Source organism: Schistocerca gregaria, chromosome 1 (assembly GCF_023897955.1).
Source record: "Schistocerca gregaria isolate iqSchGreg1 chromosome 1, iqSchGreg1.2, whole genome shotgun sequence".
In the NCBI taxonomy this organism is placed as follows: Eukaryota; Metazoa; Arthropoda; class Insecta; order Orthoptera; family Acrididae; genus Schistocerca; species Schistocerca gregaria.
The window spans coordinates 130,064,599-130,080,677 of NC_064920.1; the positions used below are offsets into that span (position 1 = coordinate 130,064,599).

General features: G+C 39.2%; 1 protein-coding gene across 1 annotated transcript; it reads left to right on the forward strand.

Annotated features, from left to right (window-relative positions):
* Positions 1-8,972: 8,972 nt before the first annotated feature.
* LOC126334858 (uncharacterized) lies at positions 8,973-10,772 on the forward strand. Its single transcript, XM_049997534.1, has 2 exons — positions 8,973-9,354; positions 10,321-10,772. Exons 1-2 carry the CDS (start codon positions 9,298-9,300, stop codon positions 10,636-10,638), a joined length of 375 nt encoding a protein of 124 aa, XP_049853491.1. The 5' UTR covers positions 8,973-9,297; the 3' UTR covers positions 10,639-10,772.
* Positions 10,773-16,079: the final 5,307 nt, after the last annotated feature.

Genomic DNA, 16,079 nt, shown 5'->3' on the forward strand with positions numbered 1-16,079 from the left:
GCCATTAAGGGGACCACGAATGTGTGGAAGTCCTCGATGAAGATCTCTTGCAGGGACTCTGTGGTTCTCTGCTGGCTCCACATTGGCCAGGCCTGGGTGACCCACGGCTACCTCCTGTACTGTGAAGACCTGCCTGATCGTCGGTGTGGCGCCAGGTTGACAGTGGCCCATATTCTTCTGCTCTGTCCTCCTTTGGCTGCACTGTGACTTCATTATCATTGATTTTAGCAGACAATGCCTGATCGGCATTTGTGTTTAAGTTTCATCCCTGAGGGTGTGTTTTATCATTCAATCTGAGTTTTGGCACATGTCCTTTGCCCCTCTGTGTCCTCCACCCTAATGCTTTTAGGTTGTACGTTTTAAGGAGTTGCAGGGTGGCTGGCTTTTCCTTTTTATTGTCATGGTCGGCCAGCTGCTGTAATCTGCTTCCTTGTTTTGCTCTCTTCTGTTTCTTGCATCTCTCTGTTGTTTTCTTGTCCTTCTGTTCCTTTTAGTGTTCGTTGCTTTTCCTTTGTTTTTGTGGTCTTTCCTTTCTTTCTGTTTTGTGTTATATGTCTCATCTGTTTTATTCTCACACTTGTGGCATTGTTTTATTAGGAACAAGGGACCGATAACCTCGTAGTTTGGTCCCTTTCCCTCTTTTAAACCAACCAACCAATATCAGTGTAAATATTTGATGTTGTTGAGTAATTTTTTTATTGTTTTTTCTAAAATTCACTGAATGGTAAACCCTGCAAAAAGTTTCTCTATATTTGTATAAATTTTCAAACTACATCAATAGACTTTAATCCTGGAAACATTCTGTTTTTGTGTCACTAGAGCAGTTACTGCACTTCGCTATAAAGGTTGAATGCTCACTACGAAGTTTCTTCTGCTGTTAGTACTAACAGGTTTCTGTACTGTGCTAAAAAATAAACTCCACCCAAACTGGCTATGAAGGCCCAATGGAGCAGACCAGCTGTTGTGCCATCCTCAGCCTCCAGCTTTCTGAAGTCCTAACTTTGACATTCTTTTGATATGTGGTTGAACCAGTCTTCAGTGAGTTCAACAACATCATGTTTTCATTAAAAAATACCACATGTGATGCAGGAGTAAGTATGCACCAACTGATCTAATGAGTCCACCTACCTTTCTTTTCATTATAGTACCTTATTATGTCAGGCTTAGAAGTACGTTCAGTAATTGTAGAAAATAGCACTACACTCTTACTCTTTTTTGGCATGTACCATAGTTGTGTATGATCACAAGTGAAACCAAATTCTGTAATATGTTCCTTATTTTTCTGCTCCTTTCCTGTAAGTATAGGAAATAATTTCTCCACTGTGCTTTGTGTTTGTCATGAAAACACCATTTCTGTATTTCCATTATAAGGCTAAAATGTTTTCCTTATGACAAAAAATCATTTCATTGTGATGAAGAGATGGAGCATGCAAATCAAATGGCATTCCTCTTCTGTCTTTTGACAGTGCCAATGAGATCAGTGCCTTTTGCTTCAAAAGCTGTTGCTAACAAAACACTTGGTATAGAATCAGTCAGTGAACAGTGTGTGCCCAGTATCTGCTAAATTGTCAAGCAGTCGCAGGGCAACATTGGTTACAGCATTGTCCTACCCACATAATACTTCAAAGTTCCAAATGTAACCTAACATTGTCCCTGAAAGCATGTATTGTTTTGTTCAAATAAGTTATGGGAATACAGCCATGTGATGTCATTGACAACCGCCAAAAGTGAGACAGCATAAACTCTGCCCCTCTGTTTTTAAACACTTGACAGAGAAGGATACCATACAGAATTTAATTTTAACACTTTCCTTAGTAACACTATCCCAGTAACTGGGATGATGATGATGGCATTGAAACAGAGGATGACACGCGCAAAGCTGAAATACTAAACACCTTTTTCCAAAGCTGTTTCACAGGGGAAAACTGCACTGCAGTTCCTTCTCTAAATCCTCGCAGAAACAAAAAAATGGCTGACATTGAAATAAGTGTCCAAGGAATAGAAAAGCAACTGAAATCACTCAACAGAGGAAAGTCCACTGGACCTGACCTGCATACCAATTCGATTCTACACAGAGTACTCGAAAGAACTTGCCCCCCTTCTAACAGCCATGTACTGCAAGTCTCCAGAGGAACGGAAGGTTCCAAATGATTGGAAAAGAGCACAGGTAGTCCCAGTCTTCAAAAAGGGTCGTCGAGCAGATGTGCAAAACTATAGGCCTATATTTCCGACGTCTATCTGTTGTAGAATTTTAGAAGATGTTTTTTGCTCGCGTATCATGTCATTTCTGGAAACCCAGAATCTACTCTGTAGGAATCAACATCGATTCCGGAAACAGCGATTGTGTGAGACCCAACTCGCTTTATTTGTTCATGAGACCCAGAAAATATTAGATACAGGCTCCCAGGTAGATTGCCATTTTCCTTGACATCCAGAAGGCGTTCGATACAGTTCCGCACTGTCGCCTGATAAACAAAGAGCCTATGGAACATCAGACCAGCTGTGCGGCTGAATTGAAGAAAACATAACACAGCATGTTGTTGTCAATGGAGAGACGTCTACAGACGTTTAAGTAACCTCTGGCATGCCACAGGGGAATTTTATGGGTCCATTGCTTTTCACAATATATATAAATGACCTAGTAGATAGTGTCCGAAGTTCCATGCGGCTTTTCACGGATGATGCTGTAGTATACAGAGAAGTTGCAGCATTAGAAAATTGCAGCGAAATGCATGAAGATCTGCAGCAGATATGCACTTGGTGCAGGGAGTGGCAACTGACCATTAACATAGACAAATGTAATGTATTGCGAATACATAGAAAGAAGGATCCTTTATTGTATGATTATATGGTAGTGGAACAGACACTGGTAGCAGTTACTTCTGTAAAATATCTGGGAGTATGCGTGCGGAACGATTTGAAGTGGAATGATCATATAAAATTAATTGTTGGTAAGGCGGGTGCCAGGTTGAGATTCATTGGGAGAGTCCTTAGCAAATGTAGTCCATCAACAAAGGAGGTGGCTTACAAAACACTCGTTCAGCTGATACTTGAGTATTGCTCATCAGTGTGGGATCCGTACCAGGTCGGGTTGACAGGAGATAGAGAAGATCCAAAGAAGAACGGCATGTTTTGTCACAGGGTTATTTGGTAAGCATGATAGCATTACGGAGATGTTTAGCAAACTCAAGTGGCAGACTCTTCAAGAGAGGCGCTCTGCATCGCGGTGTAGCTTGCTGTCCAGGTTTTGAGAGGGTTATTTCTGGATGAGGTATCGAATATATTGCTTTCTCCAACTCATACCTCCCGAGGAGATCACGAATCTAAAATTAGACAGATACAAGCGCGCACGGAGGCTTTCCGGCAGTCGTTCTTTCCACGAACCATAGGCAACTGGAACAGGTAAGGAAGGTAATGATAGTGGCACATAAAGTGCCCTCCGCCACACACTGCTGGGTGGCTTGTAGAGTGTAAATGTAGAAGTAGATGAAGTGTATGTCAGAACCTCCATGTTGTTATATTCTATTGGATGACTGATGCCAAGCAATGGCAAATCTGCTCGGCTGTTATGAGAATGTGTGCCACTTATGCTCTCAGTACACTGGTCCTCCATAGTCCTTGTAGTCTGACCAATGTATTACACGTCAGAACTGCAAGACACATGGTATACGCTCATCTTATGCAAGCCTAGATTGCCCTTTATCAAACCTAAAAGAACCCTGATATTTGATGGTAGTTGAAACACTCACTTTACATCATATTTCCGCAAAATATGACCAATAAGAATTGAGATTCGTGATAAGTCTCCTGCGATACAGAATCTCTCTCTCTCTCTTCCCTCTGATATGCTGAATCAGACATAATGATATGCTGAATCAGACATAATCCTGCTTGTCCAAAACAATGGTAGCATTGCCCTTGTCCACAGGTATCAATATTCCTGGTGGCAGTATTATTTCAGATAGAATGTTGCTTTTAATGAAGAAAATCAGCATTACAGTGTGTGTTAGTGCACTTGCACAGCTTCAAATGGGGGGGGGGGGGGGGGGGGGTAGAGTGAAAATATTAGATTTTAAATTAGTTTTTAGAGCATCGTAAATAACATCTAACATAGCACACACAAGCATTGAAACTGTATTTTCCAGAATGTGATATAGGCCCAATTATTAGAAAGATGTGATTGACAGATGTCAAATATAAAAGAGTCACTTGTGGTTTTGCTTGAACCAGAACTGCATCTTTAATGCGAGAACTGGATTTTTTAATAGACCTCAACTCACACCTCTACAAGTAGGGGCTACTCAAAATCTCTTTGCTGAATATATTTAACATTGTGCAGGCATATATAAATTAACCTTCAATGACTCATTCACTATATGCGTGAAAGACAGACAAAGTTTAGAGTAAGATACTCTGAACACGTACAGCATTGAAAAGTGGAAACACGTACATCACATTTGCAAACCATTTCACGTAACAGAATCAGCACCCTACTGCCCTAAAAACAACGCCAGTAAGCAGTAATAATAATTTGTAGAAAGCTGATTCCCACTACCACAACCCAGAAAGATCAATTACAGTAACTTTAAGCAAAAGAAAAGTCATCCTTGTCACTTGAACAAATTATTTTTTTGAGGTTATAATCCCACATCTAAAAAAGCTTTCCTGTCTCGTGAAGAACATGGTGAGTACTTACACTCTGTCCTCAGTTATCGAAATAACTATACAAGTTTTAAGAGTATATGAGATGACGGTAGAAATGTTCCGTTACATACTTCAGATAATTCATGGTGATAATGAAATGCAACACACTGTTTTTGCTGTGTGACTGCCCTTTAGCACGAGTGAAAGACAAGCATAAAGTGTAGCATAAGATGTTCTGAAAAACTGAAGCTCGTAAAAGTGGCAATATATATTGTACACCACATTTGCAAACGACTTCATATTAACAGTATTACTACGCTACTGGTATGAAACACCACTAAGCAGTAATAATAATTTGTACACAACTAATGACAACCTACCACAAAAACATCCAGTACAGTAGCTATAAGCATAATAGACATGCCATCCTCTTCTTCTGAACAAATTAATTTTTGAGGTTATAACCTATGCCTAAAATTTCCAAAAAAGATTGTGCATATCTGAGGTTTTAAATAAACCTGTGATTTCAGTCCTTGGATTCCAGACTATATCCCAAATATGATATTTTCACCCTCATGCTGCCACTTACTCACTCTTTCTTGAATTAAACTTATCAGTTTCTCACGTTCCATATTTCATGTGCAAGAACAGCATCAATTTGACCGAAAAAACGAACTGATTTGAATTTCAATGATTGACATCCAGAGTCTGTACGTTTGGGAGATGGGACTGACTATGTGACCACAGCCTAAGTGGCATGTTGATTTGAAAAGATGGACCATCTTTGTCCAATGTCAGTCGTTGGCGGAATTCACCAATATCGGTGCCACTGTGACTGCAACATAACAGAGCCACATAACAATGTGGATTGTACAATAAATGTTGATAATATATGCTATTGTTGAAGGGGAAACTAATAGGGAATACAACTGACAGTCATAAACGGTGCAATACACTTTATTACATCGCTGTAGTTGAATTCATAAGAGCAAAATTTGTCACTTGAATTCAAAGAGCAAAATTTGTCACGATCGTAAAATTTCCTACACTTGGTTAGGAGCAATGGGGTCAGTGAGCGGAAAAATGTGGGAATATTGCACTAATCACAGAAGTGCCAGCACTGCGATAAGGGGGAATGATTTTCTGGAAAGATATACAGTAGCTTCTAAAGTTTATAGAATACTCAGCTGTAGTTCATAATTTACCACAAATTACATGACGTGCAAACACTTGTATGTGCTGGAAAATTCTCAAAAATATTCATCTTATCATGTAGGAAGCCCTACACAATGAGATTAATGGGAAACAATTTTTTTAAACTGCGTTACTGTTACCAAACATTTCCAAGACAGACAAATGTAGTGTATTATTGACGAAGAGGTATGAATTTTGCAAAAGTTCAAAGATAGACTCTATGTCACAGTACCTACAAGCTTTGTATATTAATCCTTGTTATCACAAAAATGGCACGAATAGTAAATATTAGAATTTGCAATACAGAATAAATATAGACTTTTTGTAATATTGTGGATGTCATGACTGGGGCAGACACTGAAAACATGTTTATTTTATTTGTGTTATAATTGTCACATTGACATACTAGTAATTGATGCCGGGTTATTTTCTTTTGTCTCATCGGTAAACTTCACTGAGGGATGTGCATACCGGTAACTGCCTGGGTAAAGTTATTAAAGGTAACTGCCTGGGTAAAGTTATTAAAGGTATATTTTTTTTTTGGGTCATCAGTCTACTGACTGGTTTGATGTGGCCCGCCACGAATTCCTTTCCTGTGCCAACCTCTTCATCTCAGAGTAGCACTTGCAACCTACGTCCTCAATTATTTGCTTGACGTATTCCAATCTCTGTCTTCCTCTACAGTTTTGGCCTCTACAGCTCCCTCTAGTACCATGGAAGTCATTCCCTCATGTTTTTGCAGATGTCCTATCATCCTGTCCATTCTCCTTATCAGTGTTTTCCACATATTCTTTTCTTCTACGATTCTGCGTAGAACCTCCTCATTCCTTACCTTATTATCAGTCCACCTAATTTTCAACATTCGTCTATAGCACCACATCTCAAATCCTTCGATTCTCTTCTGTTCCGGTTTTCCCACAGTCCATGTTTCACTACCATACAATGCTGTACTCCAGACGTACAACCTCAGAAATTTCTTCTTCAAATTAAGGCCAGTATTTGATATTAGTAGACTTCTCTTGGCCAGAAATGCCAAGGCTGCAGCCTTGTCTTACTCCCTTATTAATACGGGCACTTCGTTCTTGATTGCCCACTCTTATTATTCCCTCTTGGTTGTTGTACATATTGTATATGACATGTCTCTCCATATAGCTTACCCCTACTTTTTTCAGAATCTTAAACAGCTTGCACCATTTTATATTATCGAACGCTTTTTCCAGGTCGACAAATCCTATGAATGTGTCTTGATTTTTCTTTAGCCTTGCTTCCGTTATTTGCCGTAACGTCAGAATTGCCTCTCTCATGCCTTTACTTTTCCTAAAGCCAAACTGATCGTCACCTAGCGCATTCTCAATTTTCTTTTCCATTCTTCTGTATAATATTCTTGTAAGTACTATTCTTGTAAGCAGCTTCAATGCATGAGATGTTAAGCTGATTGTGCGATAATTCTCGCACTTGTCAGCTCTTGCCATCTTCGGAATTGTGTGGTTGATGCTTTTCCGAAAGTCAGATGGTATGTCGCCAGACTCATATATTCTACACACCAACGTGAATAGTCGTTTGTTGCCACTTCCCCTAATGATTTTAGAATTCTGATGGAATGTTATCTATCCCTTCTGCCTTATTTGACCGAAGCCCTCCAAAGCTCTTTTAAATTCCGATTCTAATACTGGCTCCCCTATCTCTTCTAAATCGACTCCTGTTTCTTCTTCTATCACATCAGACAAATCTTCACCCTCATAGAGGCTTTCAATGTATTCTTTCCACCTATCTGCTCTCTCCTCTGCATTTAACAGTGGAATTCCCATTGCACTCTTAATGTTACCACCGTTGCTTTTAATGTCACCAAAGGTTGTTTTGATTTTCCTGTATGCTGAGTCTGTCCTTCCGACAATCATATCTTTTTGATGTCTTCACATTTTTCCTGCAGCCATTTCATCTTAGCTTCTCTGCACTTCCTATTTATTTCAATCCTCAGCGACTTGTATTTCTGTATTCCTGAGTTTCCCGGAACATGTTTGTACTTCCTCCTTTCATCAATCAACTGAAGTATTTCTTCTGTTACCCATGGTTTCTTCGCAGCTACCTTCTTTGTACCTATGTTTTCCTTCCCAACTTCTGTGATGGCCGTTTTTAGAGATGTCCATTCCTCTTCAACTGTGCTGCCTACTGCGCTATTCCTTATTGCTGTATCTATAGTGTTAGAGAACTTCAAACGTACCTCTTCATTCCTTAGAACTTCCGTATCCCACTTCTTAGCGTACTGATTCTTCGTGACTAATGTCTTGAACTTCAGCCTACTCTTCATCACTACTATATTGTGATCCGAGTCTATATCTGCTCCTGGATATGCCTTACAATCCAGTATCTGATTTCGGAATCTCTGTCTGACCATGATGTAATCTAATTGAAATCTTCCGGTATCTCCCGGCCTTTTCCAAGTATACCTCCTCCTCTTGTGATTCTTGAACAGGGTATTCGCTATTACTAGCTGAAACTTGTTACAGAACTCAATTAGTCTTTCTCCTCTTTCATTCCTTGTCCAAAGCCCATATTCTCCTGTAACCTTTTCTTCTACTCCTTCCCCTACAACTGCATTCCAGTCACCCATGACTGTTAGATTTTCGTCCCCCTTTACATGCTGCATTACCCTTTCAATATCCTCATACACTTTCTCTATCTGTTCATCTTCAGCTTGCGACGTCGGCATGTATACCTGAACTATCGTTGTCGGTGTTGGTCTGCTGTTGATTCTGATTAGAACTGTTCACAGTAACAGACCCTCTGCCCTACCTTCCTATTCATAACGAATCCTACACCTGTTATACCATTTTCTGCTGCTGTTGATATTACCCGATACTCATCTGACCAGAAATCCTTGTCTTCCTTCCACTTCACTTCACTGACCCCTACTATATCTAGATTGAGCCTTTGCATTTCCCTTTTCAGATTTTCTAGTTTCCCTACCACATTCAAGCTTACATACCTTCAATTTAACTACGCAGTTTATCACATGTCAGAGCGATAAACTGTACGATTACCAGAGATATCTGCGCAATACAGGCAGGATGCCAGACTTGTCTTTTGTGACTATAAACTGTGCAGTTCTCTCTGATAATCTAATTGTCGTCACTAGACCCTCATTCCGTCACAATCATGACATATATGAAAAATAAAGATGCACTTTTAGATTTTATTGACTGTTACCGGAATCTCTCTGAACTTTGGGATACAAAATGTGCTGCTTTTTCGAATTGTGGAAAAAAAGTGACCACATACAATGTTCAAATACAAAAACTGAAATGTCTAGAGCCAGATGCGACTTGTGATAGTGTAGTGAAAAAAATAAACAACCTTAGGTCCACTTTTCGGTAAGAATTATGGAAGGTTAATGATTAAAAGAGTTATGTTCAGAGTCTCTGGTATTTCAACGAACTTATTATTTTGTTCCACCAGAAAATGTCGGATCGAGGTGAATCAACTAGTGCAGCTGGTACTCAAGGCGGTGAAATGTCGGTAAGTGGACATGCAACAATAAAATGATATTAATTTTGTATTTTAGAAAAAAGAAAGTGAATATCCAAACCTTGTTCTCTTGCCATGCACCTCTTCCTTAACTGTCAAAGTGACTGCGGGAAAGAGGCAGACAGAGAAGAAGCATAACTCCAACTGTTTGAGATTCCAAATCTTCATTTGGGAAGCCACTGATTACCGGTAAAGACATAAATGCTGAAATGTCTTCATGAAATATTATGTTAACACGAGCACGCTATAACTACTGGTATATATAACTACGGTATTTACAGTCATAGGCAATAGAGTGATATGCTTTCCAAGTATGGTACTATGAAACTGGAAACCAAAATTATGAAAATAATTTCAACAACTCTCCTTGCTATAGGGATACGATATATGTAATTCATCATTGAGCAAACAGAATATGTCTTCATTAAAATACCCTTCAACTGGAATGTCTCGTTCAGAAATGAAAATATCTGGATCAGTCTAGGTGGTTTTTGAAAGGTTCTCAGAAAATTGAATGTTTAGTTTCTCTCTCTCTCTCTCTCTTCTCTTTTTGAGACTGTCGTAGATATGCACGTTTTTAATCACATCAGTCTGGCTCATTCCAATGGCAGTCATTAAAACTTCATAATTTGTATCAACTATTGCCCTTAATACGAGGCTTAATGTGCCTTTGTAGCTGATGTAAAGAGAGTCAGAATTTGGTTGTTTCTTTATGTGAATGTGTGTTTTCCATCAGCCACTCCAAGACAGAGCAAACATTGTCATTTTCCTAGAAACTTACGAGCACCTTCCTTCAATTTGAGGAACCTGAAATTGAAATAATCAGTTATTTACATTTAGTGTATATAAGTATTTACCATAACAAATAAACTTTAATTGAAAGTGTGTATTTAGCATTTTTTAAATTTTACTCTGTACTTTCATTCTTAATTTTGACCAAAATTTCTGTTTATAAAGGTTCCAGTTCACACATCCGGATTGACTTCATCAGAGCAAACATCCAGTTCTTCATTTGCAGCATCCAGCAAAAAAGTAATGATGGCTCCTCAATCAAACGATCGTTTTATAATGCCCACACGGTATTTGGAAGCTGAAGATGATGAATTCCTGACATTGGCAAAGGGTTACACAGTTAAGCTGAGGAAATTAACTCCACAACAGCTAATGTTTGCTGATAAAGTGATCAATGACACATTACTTGATGCTCAAATGGGTCTCTTGACCAGAGGCAGCTATGTGGTTCACTCGTCAGGAATTCCGGCAACTCCTAGTTGAAATTGGAATTTGTGGTTTCATGCTCCGTCCAAATTTCATTCAGAACATCAAATTGGGGGGAAAAACTGATGGAGAGATTCTCTTGTAGTGATGATGGTGCACACACACATATAACAATAATGACGATGATTTCTGGACATATTCTCATGTTGCGAATTTGATGTAATATTTTTGTAAATAATAAAGTAGCTATAGTGTTTCCATAGATCAGTCTTGTTTGGTTTAGATCCACTTATGAAATTTTTGCCTTATTGACACGATAAGAATGACGAAAATTTTTTGAATCTCTAAACACATTCTCCCATTTAAATTTCACATGGTCCTATTCCAGATCCTGTACAACTTTCATTGACATTGACTTCATCCTCACTGAAGATCAGCTACATACTTCTGCTCACATTAAACCTACTAAAAAACAACAATACTCACATGTTGACAGTTGCCATCCTTCCCTTGTCAAATGTTCCCTCCCATACAACCTTAGCATCCTAGGCAAGCATATCTTATCAGATGCAGACTCTCTGCAGCAATGTCACATTGTAGAGCATGTTCTGCAACAGGATATTGTGGCCAGTATACACCATGTGTCTATGCCCATTCATCCTAACTGGTAAGTTGATAGTAATCATGCCAATGTGCCAATGTAGAATAGCGAACTGTATTACCATAACAGATAGTACATGATATATGTCATTTCACAGGTGGCTCTCTCTTTGACAGTAAGTGTTTGCCAGTTACAAGCCTTGTACAGGCAGTGGTAAGAGGATGCAAGGGCAAGTCTTACAGCGGGGATGATCAGGTTAGGAGGTGGGTGCAGAAGGAGCATAGTGTCTCACAAGGATATTGTTTAGATTGGGAGGGGTTTAACAAAACTCTGTTGTAGGTCTGGTGGGCAAAATGTCAGACAGTGGGATCAGCAGTACCAGGATTAGATGTGAAACCTGCTTTTGAATTAGGCTAGTAGCAGAGATAAATATTTTCAGTGAAGACTAAGGTGACAATGGTAGTGAAACAGAAACGACCCTTTTATTCAAAGACAATAATTACAATGAAGTCACCATGCTTGTTATAAAAAGTGGGATATGGTTTTTGATAGGATGTGTTGTCACCACAGATGGCAATACATGCTCTGAGATGTGCTCCCATGCTGGCCACATTGTTGTAAGAAGTTCTTGGGGTGAGGAATTCAATTCCTCCCCTAAACATTGTTGACGACTGCTGGTAGGATACTGCATGTGGCTGTGGTGCAACACATTTCCCCACAGCATCCCACAAGAGTTCAATGGGATTTAAATGGTAAGTGCAGGCCAGTCTATTTGCTGAATATCCTCTCATTCCAAGAGCTGCTCCACCTGTGCTCTTTGATATGGTCATGCATTGTCACCCATAAAAATAAAATCAGGGTCGAATGAACCCCCGAGAGGATGCACATTGGGAAGAGTATAGCGTCACAATATCATTGACTGGTGAATGTATTGTATTCAAAGATTTGGAGTAAATTTTCAGTCTCTTCTTAAAAATAAATTCATTTCAAAAGCTTCGAGAAGCGTAAGCTGTAAAAATAACTTTATTTACGTATCTTCATTTTCTCGTTGTTGGCTGCAGTTCGTCATGTCTAGGGGTACACTCTTCAGGCTGAAATTTGTTTTTGACTTTGTGGGTTCCAGATGACTAGATAAATTTTAAGTAAGCTTGCATGATTCCTGTTTGCACTTGTTTTTTATGATGTCACATTCTTCTATATCACACTGGCTTTACTATCTCCATTTCCAAGACATGCCTTCCACTCCTAACTCATTCTGTGGTACTAACAATGTTCCAAATGAAATGAGCGTACGGTAATCGTTGGCCGGGAGGCCCCATCAGGGAAGTTCGGCCGCTAAGTGCAAGTCTTATCTGAGTCTACGTCACACTGGGTGACTTGCGTGCCGGAGACAAGGATGAAATGATGGTGTGGACAACACTACACCCAGTCCATGAGCAGAGAAAATCAACAACCAGGTCGGGAATTGAACCTGGGCCTGCTTGCATGGGAGGCGAGCACGTTACCACCCAGTTAAGCTGGTGGACTAATATTCCAAAGAGTTTACTGAACAAAAAAGAGTTTACAAACTTTCTTGACAAAAGAAGATTCTTTACCAAGTTATGTCATTATTTTGTAAATGAGTCCAGAAATTAAATTTGATAAATAGTGCACAAACAATAATAGGAATTTTAAGTATGATAGATATTTCGTAATTTCAAATATTTCTAAAAGAAGAGCAATTTTAACTGCAGATGCAGAGTTAGTACATATCGATTATAATAAATTAATTTCTTTTTACACATTTTGGCCTGCAATACAATACATCATATACAAAATCATATGAAATTCTTTAATGAAACACCTGAGATAATTTTAAGTTATTTAAGCTATACAAAATTCGAAAATATTCCTGATTTCGGCTATTTCTATTAAAGAAAGATAATGTTAGAAGAGGGTGTCCCATTACCATATCCCCCCTCACAAAATTTGAAAACTACGTGTTTACAATATTTTGTGGCAGACTGTAAAGTTTGCCAAACAGTGTACAAAATGATGCCATTAGTTAGAATCTCGAGTTATAGAAGTATCTGATACATAACATATTACAGAAAACACAAGAAAAATATTTACTAAATAAGTCATGATCTATACATACATCACATCTACATCTACATTTATACTCCGCAAGCCACCCAAAGATGTGTGGCGGAGGGCACTTTACGTGCCACTGTCATTACATCCCTTACCAGTTCCAGTCGGTATCGTTCGCGGGAAGAACGACTGCCGGGAAGCCCCTGTGCGCGCTCGAATGTCTCTAATTTTACATTCGTGATCTCCTCGGGAGGTATAAGTAGAGGGAAGGAATGTATTCGGTACCTCATCCAGAAACGCACCCTCTCAAAACCTGGAAAGCGAGCTACACCGCGATGCAGAGCGCCTCTCTTGCAGAGTCTGCCACTTGAGTTTGCTAAACATCTCTGTAACGTTATCATGCTTACCAAATAACCCTGTGACGAATCACGCCACTTTTCTTTGGATCTTCTCTATCTCCTCTGTCAACCCGACCTGGTAAGGATCCCACACTAATGAGCAATATTCAAGTATAGGTCAAACGAGTGTTTTGTAAGCCACCTCCTTTGTTGATGGAGTACATTTTCTAAGGACTCTCCCAATGAATCTCAATCTGGCACCCATACCAACAATCACGATATGGCATTCAGATTTTCAGACCAGCGGAGCATGCTTTCACAAGACAGTTGATACAAATAAATGTAACTCCATCCTATATCTATACCTGAATATGACATAATGTAATGTCGAAACTGGTTGCCTAATAAATAAAACCTAAATAACGGCCATTGATATTGTATTATTGGAAATTGATACAAAATCAAAACTACAGCACTGCAACACTAAACTATAGAAATAAATACAGAGACAATGTAAATTACTAGAATTACAAATTGTAAGGTTACATCCATATAATCACTCAGTCAAAATCTTCAATAGAGAAGAGAAAAATTTCAGAGCCTAAGTGCAGAATGAGTGAGCCAACTTTTAACGACTTGAAAAACTCACGACGGATACAAGGAATATAGTACAAAATCACATCAGCCACATAAACCATAGTATTTAAGGATATGTTGACTCTTTAAGGGACAAAATAATGAAACAATATTAGGGCCTAAGTTTACAATGTGTGGACTGACCCGTTAATCCAAACCACACTGGTTACCAGCAAAAAAATCTTTAGACACAACAAAATGAATAAAACTCATTATCATATCAATGAGTTCAGCCATATGATAAGAGTAATTGTAAGAAGCACACACACACACACACACACACACACACACACACACACACACACACACACACACACAGAGAGAGAGAGAGAGAGAGAGAGAGAGAGAGTTGCAGAAAATGTACTGCCACACGACGGTGATCTCACACCCTATTAAGAACCTTTAGTAATGTGTAGGGAGCCATAAAACATCACGATGACTTCAGTGTAAGTATACGAGAGAGTGTCATTACTGCTTGTCTGATTACTTATTTCTTTCAGTTACTTTCTGCTCTACTACACCACAGCAGTTCTTTCATTAAGCTATTTTACATGGCAGTGACAGACCTTTTTAAACCTACTTTTGTCCTTAAGTTTTGCACACCAGTGTATATAATATTTCGTCTAAATATGGGAAATCTTTTAAAGAACATTCTCCAGGTCAGTAATACATATTTCTGAACTTTCTCAGGTCATTAATAAACATTTCTGCTAGAGTTCCAGCAAGGATAGTCTCCTTTGCAAGGCCTTCTTTCTATTGGTAATTTTGGTTGTTAAAAGGGAAAATAATTATAAGACAGCACAAACCCTTGAAATTCTATTAATTCAGTTATGTCTGCAGTGCAATTTTTTTACACTTTACACTCCAGAAAGTGCTTTTTTTTTTAACAAATTCAATGGTACCTTTGATCAGAAAATCATTTAACAAAGTTTCAGTGTCTAAAAATGCTAACAGGAGACAGGGGAAAAATTGTCACTAAAAAGTGTCCTCTAAAGTATATACTGCTTTTAACGTATTATTCAGCAATTCGTTAATTTTGTAGCTAGAGACCACAATATTATTGACAATGGGTTTGCTAGATTTCTCTCCTTTCTTATCTTTAATATGGAATCAACACAATATCCTCATCCATACCAACATCACTCCTGCTCTCTAACCCTCGCCTCGCAACTCGTGTCCCTTTAACAGACCTAGATGCAAGACCTGTCCTGTACATCCTCCTCCCACCACCACCTATTCTAACCCGATCCAAACATCACTTATCCCATCGAAGGCAGAGCTACCTGTGAAACCAATCATGTGATCAACAAGTTAAGCTGCAGCCACTGTGCTGAGTTCTATGTGGGCATGAAAACCAACAAGCTGCCTGTCTGCATGAGTGGCCACCAACAAACTATGGCCAAGAATCATCTGGACCATCCAGTTGCTGAGCATACTACCCATACAATGTTCTTCACTTCAATAACTGCTTCACAGCCTGTGCCATCTGAATACTTCCTACCAACAACAGATTTTCTGAATTGCCCAAGTGGGAACTCTCCTTGCAATATATCTGATGTTCCTGTAACCACCCTGTTCTCATCCTGTGTTAAGTCACTGTCCTTCACCCACCTATCTCCTTCTCTTCCCACTCCAGCACTACACAGCATTATATCCCAACATCAACCTATGGTAACATATTGCCCCACACCCCCCAGCCAACAGTTCCCACCCCCTCTATCCTATCATCTCCTCCCCATTCTCATCTACTCTGTTCATTTTCAGTCCTCTGTCAATGCATCTGCCCGTTTTTTCCCACACCTCTCCTTTCCCCCCCCCCCACAACCTCCACAACCCCCTGCACACTCCGC

Coding starts and splice junctions, on each gene's coding strand:
- LOC126334858 (XM_049997534.1), top strand. CDS start 9,298: ATGTCGGATCGAGGTGAATCAACTAGTGCAGCTGGTACTCAAGGCGGT. Junction 9,355..10,320: donor CTCAAGGCGGTGAAATGTCG/GTAAGTGGACAT, acceptor CTGTTTATAAAG/GTTCCAGTTCACACATCCGG.